Source organism: Accipiter gentilis, chromosome 6 (assembly GCF_929443795.1).
Source record: "Accipiter gentilis chromosome 6, bAccGen1.1, whole genome shotgun sequence".
In the NCBI taxonomy this organism is placed as follows: Eukaryota; Metazoa; Chordata; class Aves; order Accipitriformes; family Accipitridae; genus Astur; species Astur gentilis.
The window spans coordinates 9547555-9568282 of NC_064885.1; the positions used below are offsets into that span (position 1 = coordinate 9547555).

The window sequence follows — 20728 nt, forward strand, 5'->3', positions numbered from 1 at the left end:
TGTAATGGAACTGTGACTGACCTAGCCGTCCTGTGCCCTAGCTGTTTGTACGGCATATTTATGAACTACGTGTTTGGTCACTGCAGGGCTTCTCCCGCTTTGTAAATGCAACCAGCAGCTATTAGAAACTCATGTAGAGGTTAGCAAGGCATTCCTACTGCAGAATAGTAATTTATTTGTGAATTTCTGTTTAAAAACAAACCCGAACAAACCTGAAGTCTGACAAAAGCTCTGGGATAAGAGTATGTCAGATGAACACTTCCTTTAGCAAATTTCTGCGAGTATGGTATGACAAGCTCTTGATTGCACTCTAAAGAGAAGGGAAGCACTTCCTGTTGCATTGTTTTTCTTAGGAAGCTGCTGTTGGTAAATTATATGTAGCAAATAATTTATTAGTAATACACCGTACTTTCAAAGTGTCTCCTCTGTCTCCTGTTCTCTGTTGCTGCAGGAAGTAGGTTTTGAGATTGATTTCTCTTTGAGACAGAATAACTCCTATTGCACGCTAGTTAATTATTTGAAATTAAAATATTAGTTGAGGTAGGGCGCAGGATTAGTGGTACAGTAGTAAAGGAGGATGATAAACCTCATTTTAGGATGAAAACAGTCTTCCCCCTCTGTCTCAAATTGGAAACAAGGAACATTTCTCTTTATACCAGATACAAATGATGTATCATTCTATGAAGAGAAAAACAGATTTAAAGTATTTTATTGCTCATTAAATCTAATTCATGGTACTCAATGCAGATTTCAAGGATCAAGGGATTTAGATTATTCTGCATTATCAGCTTTAGGCTGTCATTTCTTGCTGTGCACGCTGTGGTCGAAAAGGCTTTGTGGGCAAAGGAGCGCGTAACTGTTCCTACCCTAAGGAAACTGGCTTGCTTCTGGCTACCCATTTATACTGTCTGCCTGGCACTTGCACTGCTGGGCCATAGATCTGGGACCCTGCCAGAAAAGATACAAATTTAGGTTTCAGTCCTCAGCAGTTCCCTGATTTTGCTCTCCAGATGGCCACACAAGCTCTAGTACTGACACAAGGGAAAGTCTGACCAGTTCTTTTAAAAGATCCCACCTTTGTTTCCAAAGGCTTCTGTGAATGCGATTGCAGCGTGTGCCTGGTATCATCATTGCAATGGAGAAGAAAGATACCAAGCAGAGGAAGGGACTAGAATAAGACAGAGATCCTTTGGGTTTATGGTTATTTAAATGCTTTTCTTAAGATACCTTTCTCTAGCCCTGAGCCCTGGGTACAGGTGCCTCGTCCTCCTGGCAAAAGAGAGCAGCCCTCCTCCCTGCTGGAGGTTTATTTGTGATTGAAACTCTCAGATGGGTGGCACATGTGCAGACCGTCCTGGAAAACTGCACAGACAGGGAAAAGCAAACCGGCTATTCTTTCATATGCAGACTTCTGTGAGTGCTAGGAGTGTTTACTGGCTTTTTCTAGAACAGCAGCTAAAATTGTTTTAGGTGTATTTTAGTCATGTTGAGGCGAAACCAATCTTGTAGCAGTGTCACTTATAAAGTTGCAGTGCTGCAAAGCTATTGACCAATCTCTGTACCTCTGGGATCTCATGTCTAATTCAGGATCGACCAGAATGGATACAAATCCATCCTAATTGGCTAGCTAAGTTAATGAAATTTCCCTGCAACTGATTGCACAATGGCAAACCGACCCATGTCACGCATTGTGTGAGCACCGAGGCTGCAGCCAGGAAGGGGTGATGTCCTCTTTTGCTCCACTGTGCTAACTGGCTAAGTGCTCAAACAGTCAGAGCCAGTTAAGTCAAATGGAGAAGAAATTGCAAGGGGACAAAGCTTCTGTTAACGGACTGGGTACTTCATCACTTTACCTTGTGAGTGTGCATGTGCAGGGTCAAAGTCACCTGTGGTTTTAGAAATGTAACTGTGAACCACGTTCCAGCTTTTAGAAATAATTTTAGGTGCAGCTCAATAACATGTTAATAAGCCGTTGCCTAATCAAGCTGGTGGAAATGATGCAGATGCAATTTTGTCATCCTAATTATTTATTTTTTTTCAGAATAACGTGGGAATAGTTGTACCAGTCCAGACTAGAGGTCCTTTTAGTATGTTATTCGGTCTTTGGTTGTGATCAATAGCACATATATGGGGGGGGGGGGCGGGAAGACTAGGACAAGAGTATGACGATAGTTCCCTGGTACACCCTGTCAACTGCATAGCTGAGGACTTTCTGAACAAGAGGAATTATCTTTAACGGTCCTTAAATTAGTATTCTTTTAGGACTTTGTCCAGTCCTGTTTTGAAAGAACATAAACTCTGAGCTGTGATAAAATCCCCATGTTTAGTTAAGTTTTGTGCATGAAATGTCTCCTTTGGTTTGAATTTTGCAGCTGCCAGTCTTATTTGATGCCACCTGGTCAGTCTTCTAAGAGAGGGGGCTGGTTCAGTTTTCCACTCTTCCATGGTACTCACGGTGCTGGATCTCTTCTATATCCCACATCAGTAGTTCCTTTTCCAGTATGTTTCATATTTTACTGTAAAAGGACCTGTTTCATCCTTTTGACAATTCTTTTTGATGCTGTCTGTACTTTTCCCAGTAATAATCTTTTATGTTACAGGTATGCAGTAAACTTAGAAATACTAAAACATGTTTTCTGGTAAAGAGGTTCTGATCTCTGTTGCCATTGGGGATTTGTAAGGAGTTGTATCTAAACAAAAAACTTAGCTCTAATGCCCACTGAATCAAGTGGGAGTCCTGCCATTAACTTTGGTCAGGAATCTATATCAAACCACGCTAAAAGCATTTTGCATAAAAACAACTCAAAGTGGAAGTGGCTGTAAAACAAAAGTGGCCTTGACTTATTTAATCATTTGTTTCTGAACGGCAGGAAATGCAAAAGCAGGGTTTAAACACTGACAGACAAGCTCATTTTCTGGGTTCTGCTGTTAAGTGTCAGCAGTCTAATGCCGTCTTAGGCAATAATTTGCATGGCTTTTGTACGGCACTGCCATGGAAAGCAAACTCTGTCACAGCCTCCTGTTCCTGCCCTCTCTTTTTGGCCGCCATGTAATGAACCAGGTCGTGGAACTGACCCAGGTGTGATGATTTTTTTTTTAACTGAGGGGGAGAGGTGGTCTGCTCCTCCTGAAATGTTTTCATGGGTAAATTTTAATCCCCCAGTCAAACACATGCTGTAACCATAGAAGACATTCTGCTAGCAAATACACTATTTATTTCATTGCAAAAGATGTTCATCAGGGCTGGCTATCTGTTGGTGTCCCGGAATCAGCTCACTGCAGGGTCAAGCGAGCACCGGTTTAGGCACAAGGGAAGCGGTGGACTGTAAGCTGTACGCTGGAACTGTTCTTTTGGATTGCTGCCTGCAGCCTTGTATTGTGAAGCACATCTCTAGGAACACAGTAACTGGTTTATTGATGTTTAGGTTGCCCAAATCCCTTTAAAACAATGGTAATGTAATCACTGTAATTCCCAAAGTGAAAAGCAGAAGGTGGGTTTGGGTTTTTCCTCTTTTCTTTTTACATTATGTTGTCTCTGTACAGCTGTTCAAAATTTAATCTAGTAGCAAGTTAGCTCCTGCTGCAAGTAAATTTGCTGGACATCCAGAGAGACTGAACAGCACAGTAAAATGCTGGCTTTTACACTGTACACTTAGGTAAAAAATTTGAGTGCTGTTTTAGATCTTGGCTTTTAATTCAAAGCCATTTTTTTTTCTTGCCTTTACAACACTGATTGCCTGAATCAGGAAACCCAGACTGATTTCAAACTTTGAAATGTTATAGCAGTATTTGTGAGGCCTAAGTGAGAGAAACATTGTTACTACTCTTTAGGGAGTTCTGGTATGCTGTGGACCATCGAAGGGAGCACCATAGGTTGATCAGCTTAGGTCTATAGAAAGTAGGCTGCGAACATTGTTTATCTTTCCTTTAAGTTGATATGGGAGGCGGTATATATTATGGCAGGGTTTGTGTTCTCTGCAGTGTGTTGTACCTGATAATTTCTGGGTCTCTCTCTGTCTTCTAGTTACGAGCAGTAACATTGCTGGCTGCAGGCACCTGCCTGTCTCAGCCTGCCAGTAGCAGTGCTGGTGTCTGCCAGAGCAGTTGACAGCTCACTGGTTATAGGCACCTCTCACAGGTGGTGACCAAACTGTCCTCTATCCTCTGAACAGCCCTTAAATTGGGCTCTTTAGAAGACCAGAATGACAGTAGTTCGTGTCTTACAGCTATGGTTTTACTTCCACTACTGGACTTGCAGCCATACTTGCAGATGGGTTTGTTGAGTTGAATGTTTCATGGTTTGATTTGTATTTGAATGGTTTTTTCTGTAAGCCTACTCATGTAAGGAACTGCCGTGGCCACTGGACTCTAGTCTTTGCCAGTCTGTGGGCAACTGTACTCGTGTGTAAGGGTTGTTTCCCTTTTTAGCCTTCACTTTTGTTAGAGTTATTTCTTGTAGCTGTTGTCTAGGCACTTGGGACTGAAGAGGAATACTTCTCCATCCCTGTGCAGCAATGCACAATGAGTGAAATCTCTCTCACATCTGTAACATCACATACTCACCACTGTATGGATCAATGATATACTATACTATATGTGGCAGTTTTGACAGCAGTGACTTATATTTGACCACAGTGGTTGCTCTTTGCCCAACACGGTTCCTCTCAAAGCTCAGGTGGCGTTAGTGTGTTATTGGACTGGCTTTCTGGCTATTCCTACTTGATTTTCTGTTTTCAAGGGTTGGATTTCCCAGCAATTCCCACTGAAGCAATTTTTCTCGTTAGCTAAGGTGAACAAAGGAAGCCTTCAGGATATCCTTTGCTGGGAATGTACGGGCGAACTCTTGGAAGAATCTGGTTTCTGCAGTGAGGAAAAGGGGTGGAATTACCAGTACTGAATTCTTCCCAGGGCTGCATCTTGTGTATTGTTGACTCAATCATTAACTTGCCAGGAAAGCCGTGTTCAGGCCTTGTCTGTCTTCATAAGTGTGTTTTTGTAACCAGGTTCTGACCCTGTCACAGCAAATGAAATTGAGTGGTATTGTACAGCAGCTGCCTTCTCAATGTAAATGTGTATGTCAACTGTGTGTGTATATAGTCATCCTAAACATGTTGTTTATATTTTGTATCAGTTTGCTCTAAGGAAAAAACTGGCACCTCATGGTGCAACATGCTCCCTACGGAAGAGGCAAGATTGGAGCTTGAATACTGATGAGTGGCATCTGCAGGGAGGGAAACACAATCTAGAGTGTCCTGCCAACCAGAGAGATACTAGAGAAATGCAAACAGTGTGAGTAATTAGGTCCACACCTTTTAAAGCACTGCTTTTCTCCTCGTGAATTTGCTGAGGACACAACTGCACAAGAATGAGGCATTTATAAAATTCTCTATTTCATCTTGTACTGCGGTCTGTTCTGGGAGAGAATTTCAGGCCATGTTCAAACCAAACATTTGTATACTTGAGTCCAGTTGATTTGGTGTGTTCTCAAGCCTTTTTTTTTTTTTTTTTTAAATGCTCCTGTGTTCGATGCTGTCAGTATATGACAGCTTTGTATGGCATACGGAACTGATGGTGTGTTTCAAAGGTCCTTACACTTGTCAGAAACTTCTAGTCTGCATGATAGTCTGGAACCCAGTGAACTTGTGTTTTGCACTTGGCAAAACACAGTAACATGATCCATCTGTTGGCCGTTGAATTAGAAACAAGTAAAACAAAGTCCCTGCGGAGCGTGATGTAACAGTGTACCTATAGCAGAGTTTGTGATAATGGTTATTTGGAAGGTGATATTTTGTACAAGCAATTGTACTGTGAGAATTCATCTCCACCAAAGGATGAATGTTTTAAATCACATTGCTGAGATTTCCCAGGGTCTTGGATTGTCCCTTAGTCAGATACCGCTTTTACCTTGGTCCCATCACTACGTTGTGTCTGAACTCTATCGGGTTCAATGCTTAAGTAGCATGAAAGGATTTTTGTTCTTGCTTAGCTTGTATGGTGCTGTAAGAAAAAAATTTGCTTTTAATTGTGGTTGTAGACCTTCAAAAATACCTTTAGCATAGATATGGTCCTGTAAACAGGACACTGCTGAACCTGGAAGACCTGTATGTGTTCAAGATTTCTGTAGTTCATCCTGGGCAGGTCACTTTCCTGTGTCTTGATTTCCTTAGCCCTGAAGCAAAAATTAACGATGTTTAACTTCCTTTCTAAATTGTCCCAAGCCTTACTGTGATTAAATGTGCTGTGTATGTATATGCTGAGTAGTAGTATTATAGCATCAAACTATAACGAAAATGAAAATGAAAAAAGAAGCATTGCAAAAACATGTCTGTGAAACAGAGGGACTGGTTGGGCTATTGGGAGAGTCTTTATTCACCATCACAGGTAGATGGCAGCTGGTCTCATAAGCAGCTTAAGAAACACGTGCATTCACAACCGAAAGTCCCTGGAGTAGAAATGGCTCAAACAAATCCCAGAAGGGCAGTGTCTCATGCAGAAAGAGCAGGATTGTGCTTGTACACACCCGTAAATTATCCCATCCAGAGTGAGCTGGGTGTTTAGGTGTTCTCATTGTTTGGAAATTTGTTGTTGGGAAAATATTAACAACCTCACAGAACATAGTTCTTTGCTGTGTCTAAGTGGATTGCCAGTCCCTTGAGGCAGAGGCTGTCTGGGTTTGCCTTCCACAGAGCCAAACACATTGTCAGCACTCAATTAGATGTGTATATATGGTTTCATGCTGACTCAGAGTTCAAAGCCACTATTTTTTTTCTTGCCAAGCATCCCTGTGTAGAGCGAGCAAGCTATTTTTACCTGAACCTGAACCTTTCTAGCATTTTTCCCGATAGGAAAAAAAAACATGCTGTGTGCTTGAAGTCAAAACTGAAAGAAGGAATCTTTTCTTGGAGGTGCCTGTGATCCTCTCAACCTTCTAGTAACTGAGGAAATGGCAGCCTCTGTGTGTGCCTCTCTGTCAATGCCTCTCTTCCTTCTTGGTTATACTACATGGGCGACCCGCTGGCAGGAGAGGCCCCTCTGAGACACAAAGGGTTGATCAGTCCCTGTAAGAAAAGAGCAAGTGAGACAGAGACAACGGTGTCTTTGGAATCAAGGGGCGGAAAGCTGATGGGTCAGAGCTGTTTCAGGGAACAGTTGTAGAGTCAAGCTGGTAGATTTTTGTTTGGAGGGAAAGAGGAGAAAAATAAGAGCAATGAAGTCTAGTTCCAGTAGGCAGGAGCTTTTTGTGACTGTTAAATATAAAGTCGACAGTTCTTCCCTCTCCCCTCATCTCCTTTGCTTCCACTGTCTGGGGGTTTACTTTTCCACTGGGTACACAGACAGCTCTTGAGAGGGGGAAGTGTGGGCTGAATGGCAGGTCCCTGGCCATAATCCCTGAAAGATGACTGAAGCTATAGTACTTGAAGTAGGTAGTAGAGGCTGGGGAGGTTGCTTTCCTTCTCTGATGGGTGTTTGGGCAGAGGAGAGGAGAGGGAAGGAAGTGTAAGGGTTTGGGGTTTTTTTGTTGGTTTGTTTTTTTTTTTGGTTTTTTTTTTATGCTGCACATTTTTGTAATTCCAGCCATGCACAGAAAAAGCTGGGCAGTGCTGGCTGGGAAGGTGCTTGTGCACCTGTACAGGGTGGGACAGGCATTCAGAGGCAGAAATAGACACCAAGCCATCCTGTTTGGGCAATTATACTCTTCCTGCATTCTCACCGCAGTCGGCATTTCAGCGGCTAAGCCACAAAGGGAGGTATAAAGACAAATGTGATCTACTTTTGAAAATACCTGTACTTAAAAGAACCTCCCTCCTGGGGTGGCATTCATTATGTGTCTGTTTATTCATCCTTTGCTCACATGATAATTTGCTCCTGCAGAAATGTGTCTCGGCTCCACCCAGTGCTGGGACTGAGCCACGTCTGCTGGCACAGCTAGAGATCGTTTACCAGAGAAATTAGCTGTAGAGCATACATAATGGCGACTGACATAGCTATACCTGCTCACAGCTGCTCTGAATGCGATGACTACCTTTTCAGTAGCTCATCTCAAATCCCGATGGATTTCTAACTCTGCCCTGGCTTGCACTGTACATTTTCTCAAGAGTTGGTAATATTCTGAGATGGCTTTAAGTGTAAATGGGAAGAGGAGCTGTTGATTTGGAAGAGGCAAATGAAATGCCAGCCTCCGTCACAGTGCTCTCCTAATATGTAAGATTTGTGGCAGTGGGTTGACCCAAAGCTGCACCTGCTGTGGTTTCATGTCGATATTAACTGGGGAGTGGGTGAGTGCAAGGAGCAGAAAATGCAGTGGAATAGAGGAGAGGAGCCAGATAGGAAAAGGGTGGCTTAAGTGCCAGGCTCCTTTACTGGAATGCATCCCTCTGCCTTATGTTGCAGCCATCTTTTTCTCTACAAATTAAACATGTTTCTGCTGCCCCTCTCTCCAACTGAACGTGCTGGCAGTTTTCTGTCTTCTGGATCAGATCTCTCCTTCATGGTGTTTAGTTGTCGCAGAACCTCAACTCCTGGTCTAGAGTAACTTGGGTTTCCATCCCACCTGATAACGCACCCTAGATTCATTCACCTCTATTCTGCCAAGCCAGTCTGTTGTTCAGGAGTCTCGTCTGTCATTTGCAGGAGTAATTGCAAAAATTGATTCATGGGAAATGCCTGTAACAGGCACATCCTTTTGACAGACCACACAGCCATCATATTCTGCATTTATTTGAGTCAATCAATGCTCTGTTGCATATTTGGGTCATAAATAGTCTGATATAAATTGCATTTATTATTATGACAGCTGTGCTCTATTACCTATTATTTATTAGGTTCTGTTGTCCTTTCGTTTTACACCTTGTAGAGCTGTCAAGTCAGCTGCTTACCAGTGACAAAGCTCACAGCTCAGTTCAGAACCTTCCAAAAATAAATTCTCCAAAGGGATTTGAGTAACAGCAGGATGTATATTGTTGGAAAGGCATTGTACAATCTTTTTGTCATTTGTTTTATTGGAAAGAGGAGGTTTGTGCTTTTTGCCTACTTTTGCCTAAATTCCAGAATTAGACTTTGCATTTATGATCCAGAGGTCACTGAAGCTAATAATCCCACTGATGAATGTGAATTTTGGATCACACCCTCCATCTCTCAAAATTGAATTAATCAGGTTATTCGGTATTTGAAATGGTGGGATGCTGACTTGGGTCTTTCTAATTTTCCCTTGGAAGCTTTTTTAGCTTCATGTCTTTTTACATCATAAAAATGGCAGAATATCTGATTCTGAGATGAATGAATTTCAGTGTCCTTCCAAGGCTAAGGTCAAATTGCCATGGGCACACCGCTCTGTACAATTCGGAGTCATTTTCCACTTCTCATTCCCAATAAACAGTCACATATCCTTCGTGCCAGGTTGCCGCACGAACTTTGCAAGGTGCCGAGCTCTTTGGTGTTAATTCAGGAAAGCACTTAATCATGGAACTGATGACTCTAAGGTGCTTAATATAAGCATGTGCTTAAGTGCCTTGCTGGACTGGGGCCAGGACAGATGTACTCTTGCAGAGTAGATGTTTGTAAGCCACTTTTGGTTGTCTAGAGCCAAGTTCACTGGAGATTAAGGGTTTCAGGGATGGGCAGCTCAGGGAACTGGGCTGTGCTGCAGGGGTGGGTGAGCATGACAAAATGCCCTTGCGTGGGGAAGAGAGCATTGACCCAGGCAGTCCCTGTCCTGCAACTAAGCAGGGAACCAGCCGGCAGAACGTGGGGCTCTTGGGCTACCCCAAGCATTGCGTGCACCAACTGAGTGGGAGGTGGGAGCCTGCGTGAGCAGAGACCTGTGCCGGAGACATGCAACAGCCCTGTCTGGCAAAGCTGGGCTCTGCACCCGGAGTGTGTGCGCTACTGGGAAGGGGCAGCAGCGCTGCCTGGGCTTCCTAAAAGGTATCAGCCCCACAGTCTCACGTGGGGACTGGTTTCCTGGGGATAGAGTACTAAGCTGGGTTTCAGACTGGCTGTGTAGTTTCTCTGTAAAACACAAGAGATGAAAGCACTGAGTAAGTGCTCGTAGTTTTATTCAACAGGTGGTGTTTGCTCAAGGATTTTGGGATAGATGCAGGGACTGAGCAGTATCAATAGGGCTTATGTGCTAGCTTAACAGCAGCGTTGTTCATAGCATTAGTATTGAAATATGTGTGGTATAATGTTGCATGCGCTTCTTTTCATGTCTTAACATTTCTGTATTATCTCTTATTTATTTTACTCTAAATGTAAAAAGAGTAAATCTGCAATTCCGATCAAATATCACAGTGCAAAATTGATATACACACAAACATATGGCTCACAAACTGTAGATGCAAATGGATATGTGTTATTTATAAAGCAGCTTTGACATCTTGATATACTAAAAAAGAAGAGACATTTAGATAATGTCATAGTTCAGCATTCTGCACGTTTTTGAGCTATCGTATATCATCATCCATGAAAAATTCATAATTTGGGTCTTAACCACTTTAATTTTATACATGCATTCCAACCAAAGGGGTGTGTGTCCTCTGCTCTTGCCTTTTTTTTTTTTTTTTTTCCTAGTCTATCCCCCCACCCCCTTTTATACAAATAAAAGTAGACGGCTGGGGTTAGACAATGCCAAAAGCCCACCCTGCCTTCCAAGAACTACCTGATAATTAATGAGAGTCATAACCCTGTGACTAAGGAGGGATCTCCAGGTATTCTAGTGTCCCACTCAAATCCTTCTGGGTTTGCTGAACCCAAGACTGTCAGCAAAAGGCAAAATGTTCATACTACACAGCAGTAAAATTGATGTAGTTGCGCTCATTCAAATCTTTAATGTGGACACACAAAAGCCAAGTATAAATCAGCTTGAAACCTGGCAATTTCTGCCAAGTTCTAAATTAATAATGAGTATGGTGCAAATGCCTTATTTCAGGTGTTTTCAGTGGTGTCACTGGCCAGATCATTTTGAGCTAGGCTGGAGGAGTGAACTCTGAAGTCAAGGAGATTTTGCAGAGGTTATTCTATCGAGAGCCTCATTCCTACATAACAGAGGGTCTTGGGTTAATGCTTTGGGGTTTTTGGAGGAGAAACAAAGGGGAAAGGTGAACTTGTACAGAAAGGTGTACTTTCAGAAGAGGACATTCCTGGCCTGTTAGGGCTTTGTAGGTTAAAACTCTTTCTTTAGTGAAATTGTTGCTCAGTGATGGGTTTAAATGCAAGTTCGGTACTGGTGAAAGGACCTAATGAGGACACAGCAGTTTTGTGTCTAACTACAGGGCTGGGGCCAGTAGGATGACAGTAGTGTTTACTGGTTTTCCTCACTATTTCATGGTTACCTTAAAATACTGCTAAGAAGGGTGAAAGAATGTCAGTTTGTGTGGCCTATTTCTCTCTGGTCTCTGCTGCAAGAGCCAACAAGGAGCCCTTGGCTTGCTTTCTGATTGCTTGAAACTCCTTCCAACCTCCACTCCACCTTCTTCAGTGACATTTAGGCAGAAGCTCTTAATTTATTCTGTCCTGGTTTTGCCCGTCCCTGGATTCTGATCTCACAGCGGACTGTGAGGGACTGGAGCTTTCAAACATAGTATGAGTTCACTGGTCTGAAGTTTCTCAGGGAATGAAAAATCTGTTTGATTAAGGAAACGGGGACTTCTGAAAGCCTATCAGATTGCGCAACTTTGTAAGTCAGGGCTGCAGAATGTCTAATTAAATGGAACTGCTCTCTAGAGGATTTGGCTTGCAGAAAATTAGTTTTCATGTTCCTGGCCTGATGTTGATTAAATGTTTCTTTCCTTTTTCTCTCCTTTGCAGTTTTCATATGTAGTTTCATGGTTGCAGCACCTATCTTTGGTTACCTTGGTGACCGTTTCAACAGAAAGATCATTCTCAGCTGTGGGATCTTCTTTTGGTCAGCTGTCACTTTTTCAAGCTCCTTCATCACTGAACAGGTAAGATCTTTGGAAAGGTGCTTTGCAGGGTGTCCTGAAAAAATGGACAATATGTACCTGAAAAAATCCCGACTTCCCGTGACAGTGTGCTCAAGGGGAACGTATCCCTCTGGTGTGTATTTGACATACAGCATGTTGCATTATCTGACCTTTTGTGGGTGAAGTGTGCTCTGTGTAACTGTGTTTTCTTAACTGTGAAAGCTGTTCTTTGATCATGCAGATTCATAAAAAATAACAGGTGAAGCATATCTAAGCAAGAGTTTCTGTTGACATAAGGGCTTTCTTTTGAGGGAGATGCTAAAGAAACTTTAAAAGGCTTTAAAAGAGACTTGGGGAAAAAAAAGATCCATGGCTATATAGTGGTTCTCTTGTCTTCCTATATGTAACAGAAGACACTGGAGTTTGTTGGGAAGTCTGCTCGTAGTATGTGGAATGATGAAATGCATCCAGCAGTGGTTTTACGCATGCGCTTTGTTTCCTGTCCAACAAAGGCAATGAAGGTGGATGATAGCATAGCGATTAGACATAGTTTCAGCTCCTTTGACGCTAGTTGATGGATATGTCTGGGGAACTGATGATGGAGTTGTCAGGCTCACTTAATTTTGTCAAGCTATGCACAGCATCCCTCACCTGCTTTCAGGACAGCCACAGTACCCCATTTTGAGGACTCCTCATTGCATTCATTTTCTTGCCTGTCAGAGGCACTTGGAGGAAACAATGATCAGGCAGTTTCTGGGGAAAAATATCCCCTTCTTTAAATCATATTATAGAGGAGGTTTAATTGCTGCAGGTGGCAACATTCCTGGAGAGACAAATCACAGCTCCTGGCATCATCAGACTGATTTCCCCAAGGGCAGCAGGGGCATTCCTCATCCTTTCTGTCCAGCTGCGTTCCAGAGATTGCAGCATTGTGGTCACGCCTAAAGAACGACAACCAAGGACTAAACCTCTCCACCCTGCTCCCTCCTGCCCACACACATGCTCTGCAGTTTCTAATAAAAGAGAATTTCCACCTAAAATGGGCAGTGGCAGTCACATGTCTGGCTGGCTTTCATGTTGGATTGATTGTTGCTGCATTCCTAAAGAAAAATGCATATGGCCAAATGTAGAAGCCTTTAACTCAGTAAATTGTTCTGGTTTATAATTGGCCAGGAAGCATCCTTTCCAGAGAAAGAACATCTCCCATCTAACATGAAGAGGCTTTTTTAATTTTCTTTTTTTTTTTTTTTTTTTTTTTTAATCTCTCTCACAACATTCTGGAAAAGCAACTGTGATCAGAGGCCAAAGAGGGAAGCATTTTATGAAAGAGCCAATTACCTGCTTATAAACAGTTCTCATGTTACAAACATACATTCATGCTCAGGTTCTCATCGATCTTTCTGCAATGGACCTAGTCCTGTAGTTGCAAGGAGTGGAACACTGGAACTGGACTGATGTATTCTATGTTTTCAGAGTTGATTTTCAGTTTAAGGATTTGGGGCTTATTAGCTGAAGTAGTTCAGGGATTAATACATATGATCATTGGTATACAGGAGCTCAGAGTGCAAGTGGCATATTGTTAGCCAAAGAAAGGGAGAATAATGCTTATAAAGCTGGATTATGTTTGGAATCCAAACCCCAATGTTTTGGAAGTCACAAGAGAGACAAGATCAAAATAGCCAGACATGTGTTAATTCCTTCTGGTTTTGCATCAGTACTAACTCTAGACCCAAACTACGACCTTGGACAAAACCCATCCCAATACTGAGAAAAATCCCCTGTCCTGATTTTACTGTGATCCTCAATTCTACCAGAAGCTTACCTATTAAGCCAGAGGTCTCATGCCCAGCTCTTGTTATGGAGTCCAGGAAATTATGGAAAATTTTGCAGCTGCTGTATGGATATGCTCTACCCAGTGGCTGCAGCAGTCAAGCAAGGTTGTAAGCATAATCCCAACTTCACATAGTAACCCTACTACTTTGGTATCCTTTTTGGAGGCCTGATTTCTAATTGGGAAGACATGCCACATTGAACAAGGTGAATTCCTGAAGTGCTAATGAGAAAAAGGGTCAGAGAAGAGCTGATGCAGCTTTTTTCTTTATGCAGTGACTAACTAGGCACTTTTCCTGATCTTTGTCTTCTAGGATTCAAGGAGCAAAACTCTGGCTCTTCTCTCAACATTTCTTTCTTTCTTTCTTTTAAGACAGAATGTGTGTTTGTCAGCGAGGAAGGCTAGGAGCTGAAATGTGAAAAACTCTTTGCTGGTACAAATAAAAGCAGTAGTTAGACCACTGTAAGTAGATAAGTACTCACATGCAAGTCAACATGAAAACACAGTGCAAGAAGGAGCAAGTTGGCACAGGCTGAGCCCATTGAAAAACTGTACTGTGGGAACTGCAAAAATACTGAACTAGGCAAGAAACAATAGGCATTCAACAGAAATAGAAAACTGTGTCTTCAGGGATTGCTTTTCTTCAAATTTTGACCGTGTCTAGTGCCTCATGCATGCTATTACTGTGTAATTAAATAGAGTACACATCCGCATAGTTCAAATTTGAAGTGTAAATGGAAAGAGACAGCTTAACAAAGGCAGAAAGCAGCTACAGAGGTGAAGGCACCCAATTTGTAAAGGTTGTCGGCAGTGTGTTGGTAATATTAGTTCCTGGTTAAAATTTGGACACTTAAAGGAAAACAATCAAAATGCTATAATTTGAGTGAATATCTAGACTATTTGTAATTTATTGTGCAAACAAGTATACAGAGAAGGACATGTTAATTCTTATCTGTCCTGCTGTCAAGTTGTTCAGTAAAGAAATACACATGTGGCAAGAAAAGGACATGGAGTGAGAAACTACCTCAGAGAGATGGATTTTGATCTGGAAAAAAGGATTGGAGCACAATGAAGCAGTTCATCTAAGATACTATCTAAATGCTGTTTCTTGCTGTTTGGGTTAAAAAGATAGTGACTGAAGATTGGCAGATAAAACAGGGAATTGGATATATGCAGCATGCAGACATGTAGTTGCTAGAGAGCACTGCCTTAAGGTTTGTAACCACTTATTAAAATATCCTTAGTTATTTATTACCAAATATCTTTGGGCTTTTACTGTGGAATAATGACCATCAAATAAATGATGAATGAATCTCTCATCTGCTACTAGCTACTAAATAACTAAATAATAGGCTCTCACAAGGAAAAATGAAAATCAGACCAGAATTCAAGGACAGTTCCAGAGTATATAGGAGGTGATAGTTACAGAAAACAACCGTGCATGAATTCCATGCATAGCAAAGTAGAAACAGGACAACTAGATACTTAAATGTTTGGTCACTGTTCATGAGGTCTTAAATTACATTTAAAACAAATCAAAATAAGAAACCCAAATAAATACCTTATCAGAGAGTAAGTCCATAAATATACCTGGTTTCATGGATGAAAATAGCTAATGATAAATTTAACTAAAGAAAATCAGCGGAAGTAACAAGATTGAGACGATATTGAAAAGATAATTTTTTATTCTGTCAAGTAATGTGATTTGATAATTTATATTTGTGCACAATTTCTCTATAGAAAAATAAGAAATTAGTCTTCCTCTACTTTGTCTCTGGTACTTGCACATTTCTGCTCTGTAACAATGTTTAGCACTTTCTAAAATAGAAGTTGCATAAAAAAATCATTAACAAATTTGTTCATTAATCTAAAATTAGTTAAAGTTGGTACATATTTAGGCAGATCTCTAGATTAACTCCATTTGTAGAAACTTTGATAAAGTATGTATATATCTTAATTTGTGTTTTCTAAGTACAAACACCTGCTTAGAAATCACCTCCCTTTATGCATGCCTTTTAATCAGTTCTGCACCTGCGGGTGCACAATTTTTGGTACTTTCACCTGCAAAACCCTTTTGTGTGTTGTTTTTGGCTTTTGGCAAGCATTTGGAGAAAACAGTTTCTGGTTGTTGCTTCATGCTCCATAATAAATTAGCAAAAAATAAGTGAGCTGCTGTGCATTATAGAGTCATATTGCAAAGAAATGCACTGAGCACACAATCTTCGTGGAGTTTCTTTACCAAGATGCACTTCCATCCACACAAAAAGCTAAATACGTGTCTGTCCTCCTCTGTATCAATATAAACTCTGATTTAATAAGTTTTGTCTAGATAGCATTTTGATGAGCATAGTGCCTGATTGCCTGTGTTGTGCCTGATCATCTTGAGCTGGTTTATATTCCAGGATGTCATTGGAAAGAGTCTGTAATCCCAATTGCACCATTTCTCTCTGGAACAGTTTCACATGAAGCAACATGGTTATCAGTCCATGTGCCGAGAGTTTGTTTCCGGCTGCTTGGATATCCACATCTATTAGTCATAATAATAGTTCTTACAGCTGACTGCTTTGGCCAGAAGTTTGTCTTCGGTGAAACCTTACTTTTGGTGCTAGTCTTCCTACCCCTCTTAGTACAAACTTCTGAGAGATCAGGACCCCTCTTCCTCGTGGGCAGACACCAGGATCTTAAAGCAAGAAAGAGCTTGGAGGTGGAAAGTTGCAGGCTGTTTTCCAGTCTTGTAAAATACTGCTGTTTCCCATGTAAATATCTTAAAAAAAGCATATTTCTGTTTAAAAGGGATGCTGTTTTACAGATGAGCAGAGTATTCTGCTAAGTACTTAGGCTCCACTAGGCTGGGAGACCAAGTGTACCTAATAATCAACCAGACCAGGCTGTGGTAATGTGGGTTTGCTGGGAGACATCAGAGTTGCAGATGGTAGAGAGTTTGGAAATGGAAGAGCAAAGTTTTAACAAGGTAAATGAGGAATGTGCTTTTGAATCCTACACTTCTTGGTAAATATTTCTGTTTAAGTGTTGATATAGCTAACATGATAAAACCTTTTTGTTCCCCCTGCAAGTTAATCTGGATAGGTATTTCTACTAGTGTTTTTTTTCTTTTCCTCTCTTTTTGATTTATCTCTGAAAGAGGAAGCAAATAGTCCACTGTGGAATTCCAGTTAGCCTGCAATGCTTACTAAAGTCCTGTCTTTCAGACTTGCCAGATGTGTATTTATTTCCAAAGCTTGTCTTTCAAGGAGTGCTAAAAGAGAAGCAACAAATTGCATGCAGTATGGAACAAATGGTTAGCTGGGTTAATTTTAAAAAACGTAAACATAAACCACCCCCCCGACACACACACATGATGATTCACTCCAAGGGAAAAAAAAAAAAAAGGCCTTTAGTCTTACATGCTCTGGCAGAAGTTGTATTATAACACATACAGCTTCTGTTCTTTTGCTTCCACTATGTAAGATAAATCCACAGTTTGAAAACCAGAAACAAACAAAACTAAAAGCCCCAAGTCATCGTTTTGTATGTAAGAAGGGTACTGAGTGTTATCTTTGAAGTCACCATGAACTACTGGAATGTTTATATCCCACTGTTCCATCCTATTATTTTTGGGCAGAACTCTCTTTTAGAAAGAAGGCAAAAAATATTCTCCCAGCAACCTTGTGAAGTCTGCTGCACATACATTCAGTCCCTTCCTTCACATGCAGTTCCTGACCATGTGGCTGTTACAGAAATTGGTGCTGGAACTAACACGGGGTGTTCATGGACAAAGGCTGTTAGTTGGCTCTGGTGTATTTTGCCAGCCTTTAACGTGGTACTGGAACCCTACAGATGAGTATATGCTGTTGACATTTGGATATCTGCACACTTGCCCTTTTGCTAGAATGCTCAGGAAAAATACAGTCCACTGCATACTCTCTTATCACAGAGGAAGAGATGAGGGTAGGTAATATACTATGGTAGTGTTGCTATTCTATCTGCCAGTGGTGTCAACACTCAGATTACTAAGTGCCACTATTATGGCTGTACGTGTAGGGCTGGTTAATGCCCTGCTGTGCTACCTGGTAGCTGTAACCTACTCCTGCTTTGCCTCTGCTCTGTTAAGATGACACATGGCAATCTATACATCTCTTCTTCTCTCCAGCTGTCAGGGGTCCCTCTTCACCACAGGAGAGCTGATGTCCTGGTGGACTGGGGATCAGTGGGTGCCAGGTGAGGGAGGATGCTGTGCTGGATCTGGGTGGCTCTGAAGTCCCAGAAGAAAGGGAGAGGATAAGGGCTCTCATCTCCGCTTTACGCTGCAGAGTGAAATTCTTTATGGACTGATTCTGCGTCACTTTCCCTCTCCCGTATGTCTGAAAGCAGATAGTTTGAAGAAAGGTAATTCCCACAGGCCCCTTTAGACCTGCTTCCCCTCGCGGCAGCCTGCTATGCAGAAGGCTTACTTGCACTGCAGTGTGCTGGTGATGGCATTGCCCATCAGGAGAAGAGATGAACCTACCTCAAGTCTGGTTATATGTACCTACACCTGTATGGCTGCTGGAGATGGGGATGAGATCTCCAAAGCTGCAGCTCTTGGGAGGTAGGAGTTGTCAAGTTCCTGCAGCAGTTCTGCTGTGAGAAACGCCCTCTGTGTTTTCATGGCTACTTGACTTTCCAGCTCCAGCTAGGACTAGATCAAGACATATCAAAATCCACTCTCTCTGGGCAAGGAAGTATGAGAGTTCCTGTGGGAATTAAAAGGCACCATTTCTTTGACTCCTCTCCAGCAAGAAGGCACCTGCTGCTCCTTCTTCCCAGTGCTATTCACAGCACTCTTGTAAGTTTTACTATCTTGCATTTTTTTAATGTGGATTATGTGAGGTGTACTGTAGGAAAAAAAATATGCTATTACTTATTCCTTCAATAATGAAGCATTGGCTGAGCTGGTCTTAAGGTATTCTGGGCATCTATCAAGCCTGCTAAGCATCTTCAGCACAGCTGATGCAAAATACTGTGTGGGAAACTGTTTTTGTGTAAGAGCAACATCTTCTCCTGCACAGACAAGTATAAAGATTTGAACTTTTGAATCTTAGGTCCTCATTGTTCCCTCAGATTTTGCTGACCTAGAACAGAAGAGATGGGAAAAGATTTATACAGATGAAATAGTTGCAGCTTGCTGAAATAGAGCGCAGAATTACTATTACGTGTTTGTCTCCTAGCTGCTTTATATTCCTACCTTGTCCCTTTCTACCTGCCCCTCTTCCAAGGGAAACTATAAATAAAAAACAGGTTAGGGTGTTCTCAGAGCATCGTCCCCAAAAAGCCAATCTATGAGAAGAGGAGGCTTTTCACAGGTGTTATCAGAAATTCGAGTGTTGTATTTTCTGCTCTGAGTGTTGGGTTTTTTCCCTTCAGTGTCTGCATCTATGTATCTGTAAAGCATTTGGGAAGAGTTATTGAAAGCGTAGCTGGTGATGGCTGCCAGGAGAGAGACAGAGTGTAGTTCCAAAGCTTACTCAGAAAGCTTATTCCTGTGATGAGAAAAATGAACTTCAAGAAACTATGATAAGGAATATTTCTACCATACATGGCATTTCCTGTCTGCAGTGTGTCTGGAACAGGATCGGTTCTGCTCTCCGGGACCTGAGAGTGATCAAGATCACAACCCCCAAGTCCCACCTTCCCCAGGTAGGGTCAGTCTGGCAGCACGTCCCATTGAGACTTCTCAAATCACCTCAGTCATGTCCTGTCATGTTTGTGCCCTCTACTACCCACTTTTGGGTCATTAATCAGTCTGAAATGATGCAATATCTGAATCAAACACTGTGGATGCTGAAAGAAGAGCTGTTTCTATTGCTGAGTGTCGTAACTCACCTGAACGGACGCGTGCTGCTGCAGAGGCTTCTATTGCCAGTTCATTAAAATGTAGGCAGCGATTTGCACTGAAATGTCAGAACTGCTCCTCAGAGCTTAGGCATTTTCTGGAGCAGGTGGACAGAGGTTTGTGCTGAGACAGTATCAAGAAATAGGCTTGAGGCTTAATGCTAATTTGCCATTGGTCTCAGTGAGGGCTCCCTGTAATTGCCTACCCTTTTTTTAGAGAACCGTTGGTTATCTAGGTTACTGGACGATGTTGAAATCATTATCATAGGGTCTATGATTGTGGTTCCGATTCAGGTCCTTCTTTGGAAGTCTGTGGGAACCTTTTGCGTGCCTTAGTGGGAATTGAGTCAGACCCTACATCTTTTTAAATCAATATGCTTATATTTGATGCTGTTTTACTGGATCATGAAAATACCTCGAGACAACAGCTGGGGACCGTGGTGCCGGCATGAAAGATCTTTACAGGGCAAAGACCTTTACAGCTTTGTCCCATTTTTATGCAGAAACCTGAATTTATAGTCTCTAGGTTGAAGAGTAGGAAAGTTCAGCTGCTGTGTCAGTTAATGGATGGTTTGGAAGCAATGCCTGCCTGTAACTATCATCCCACCTGTCCTGCTTTTTTTGTGCCTGAGCAGGAAATCTCACCTGGGTCAGTTATTTGCTGAGGAGGCAAAGGGAAGAAGGCATATTTATTTCATTGGTAGGCTGTGTGTGTCTTGGAAGCATCCTTCTTCTTGTCTTGTCTATTAAAATGTATATTCTGCTTGTTATACTGCAGCAGAGGCCTAACCCCCAGAGCACGTTGATGGAGCACAGAGAGGATTTCTTCCTGCTTCAGCCCTGTCTCATTGAAGTCTCTATAATGCTTTAGCATTATGCTTTATAAGTAATTATTACAGCATCTTAAGCTCAGCCTCATTCAAAACACCCTAGGAACGGAAGAAAGGGAAAATGTTCCTTAAATAGACAGATTGAATCAGGTTGGGGCGGGGGGGAATAGTCCTGCATGTAAGTTTCCAAGCAAATGTTAAAATATAGGGTAAGGAATTATAAAATTTCCTATCAGCTTAACATGACCCTTGCAGTAGTAGTTGTGACCTGAGGA

General features: G+C 41.9%; 1 protein-coding gene across 2 annotated transcripts in view; it reads left to right on the forward strand.

Moving 5' to 3' along the window:
- LOC126039212 (sphingosine-1-phosphate transporter SPNS2-like) overlaps nucleotides 1–20728 on the forward strand; it is a 138965-nt gene that overhangs the window by 53044 nt on the left and 65193 nt on the right. For both annotated transcript variants that reach the window (XM_049801994.1, XM_049801995.1), the window contains exon 3: nucleotides 11806–11942. In XM_049801994.1, the coding sequence (XP_049657951.1) occupies nucleotides 11806–11942 (137 nt within the window). The remainder of the gene's footprint in view (nucleotides 1–11805; nucleotides 11943–20728) is intronic.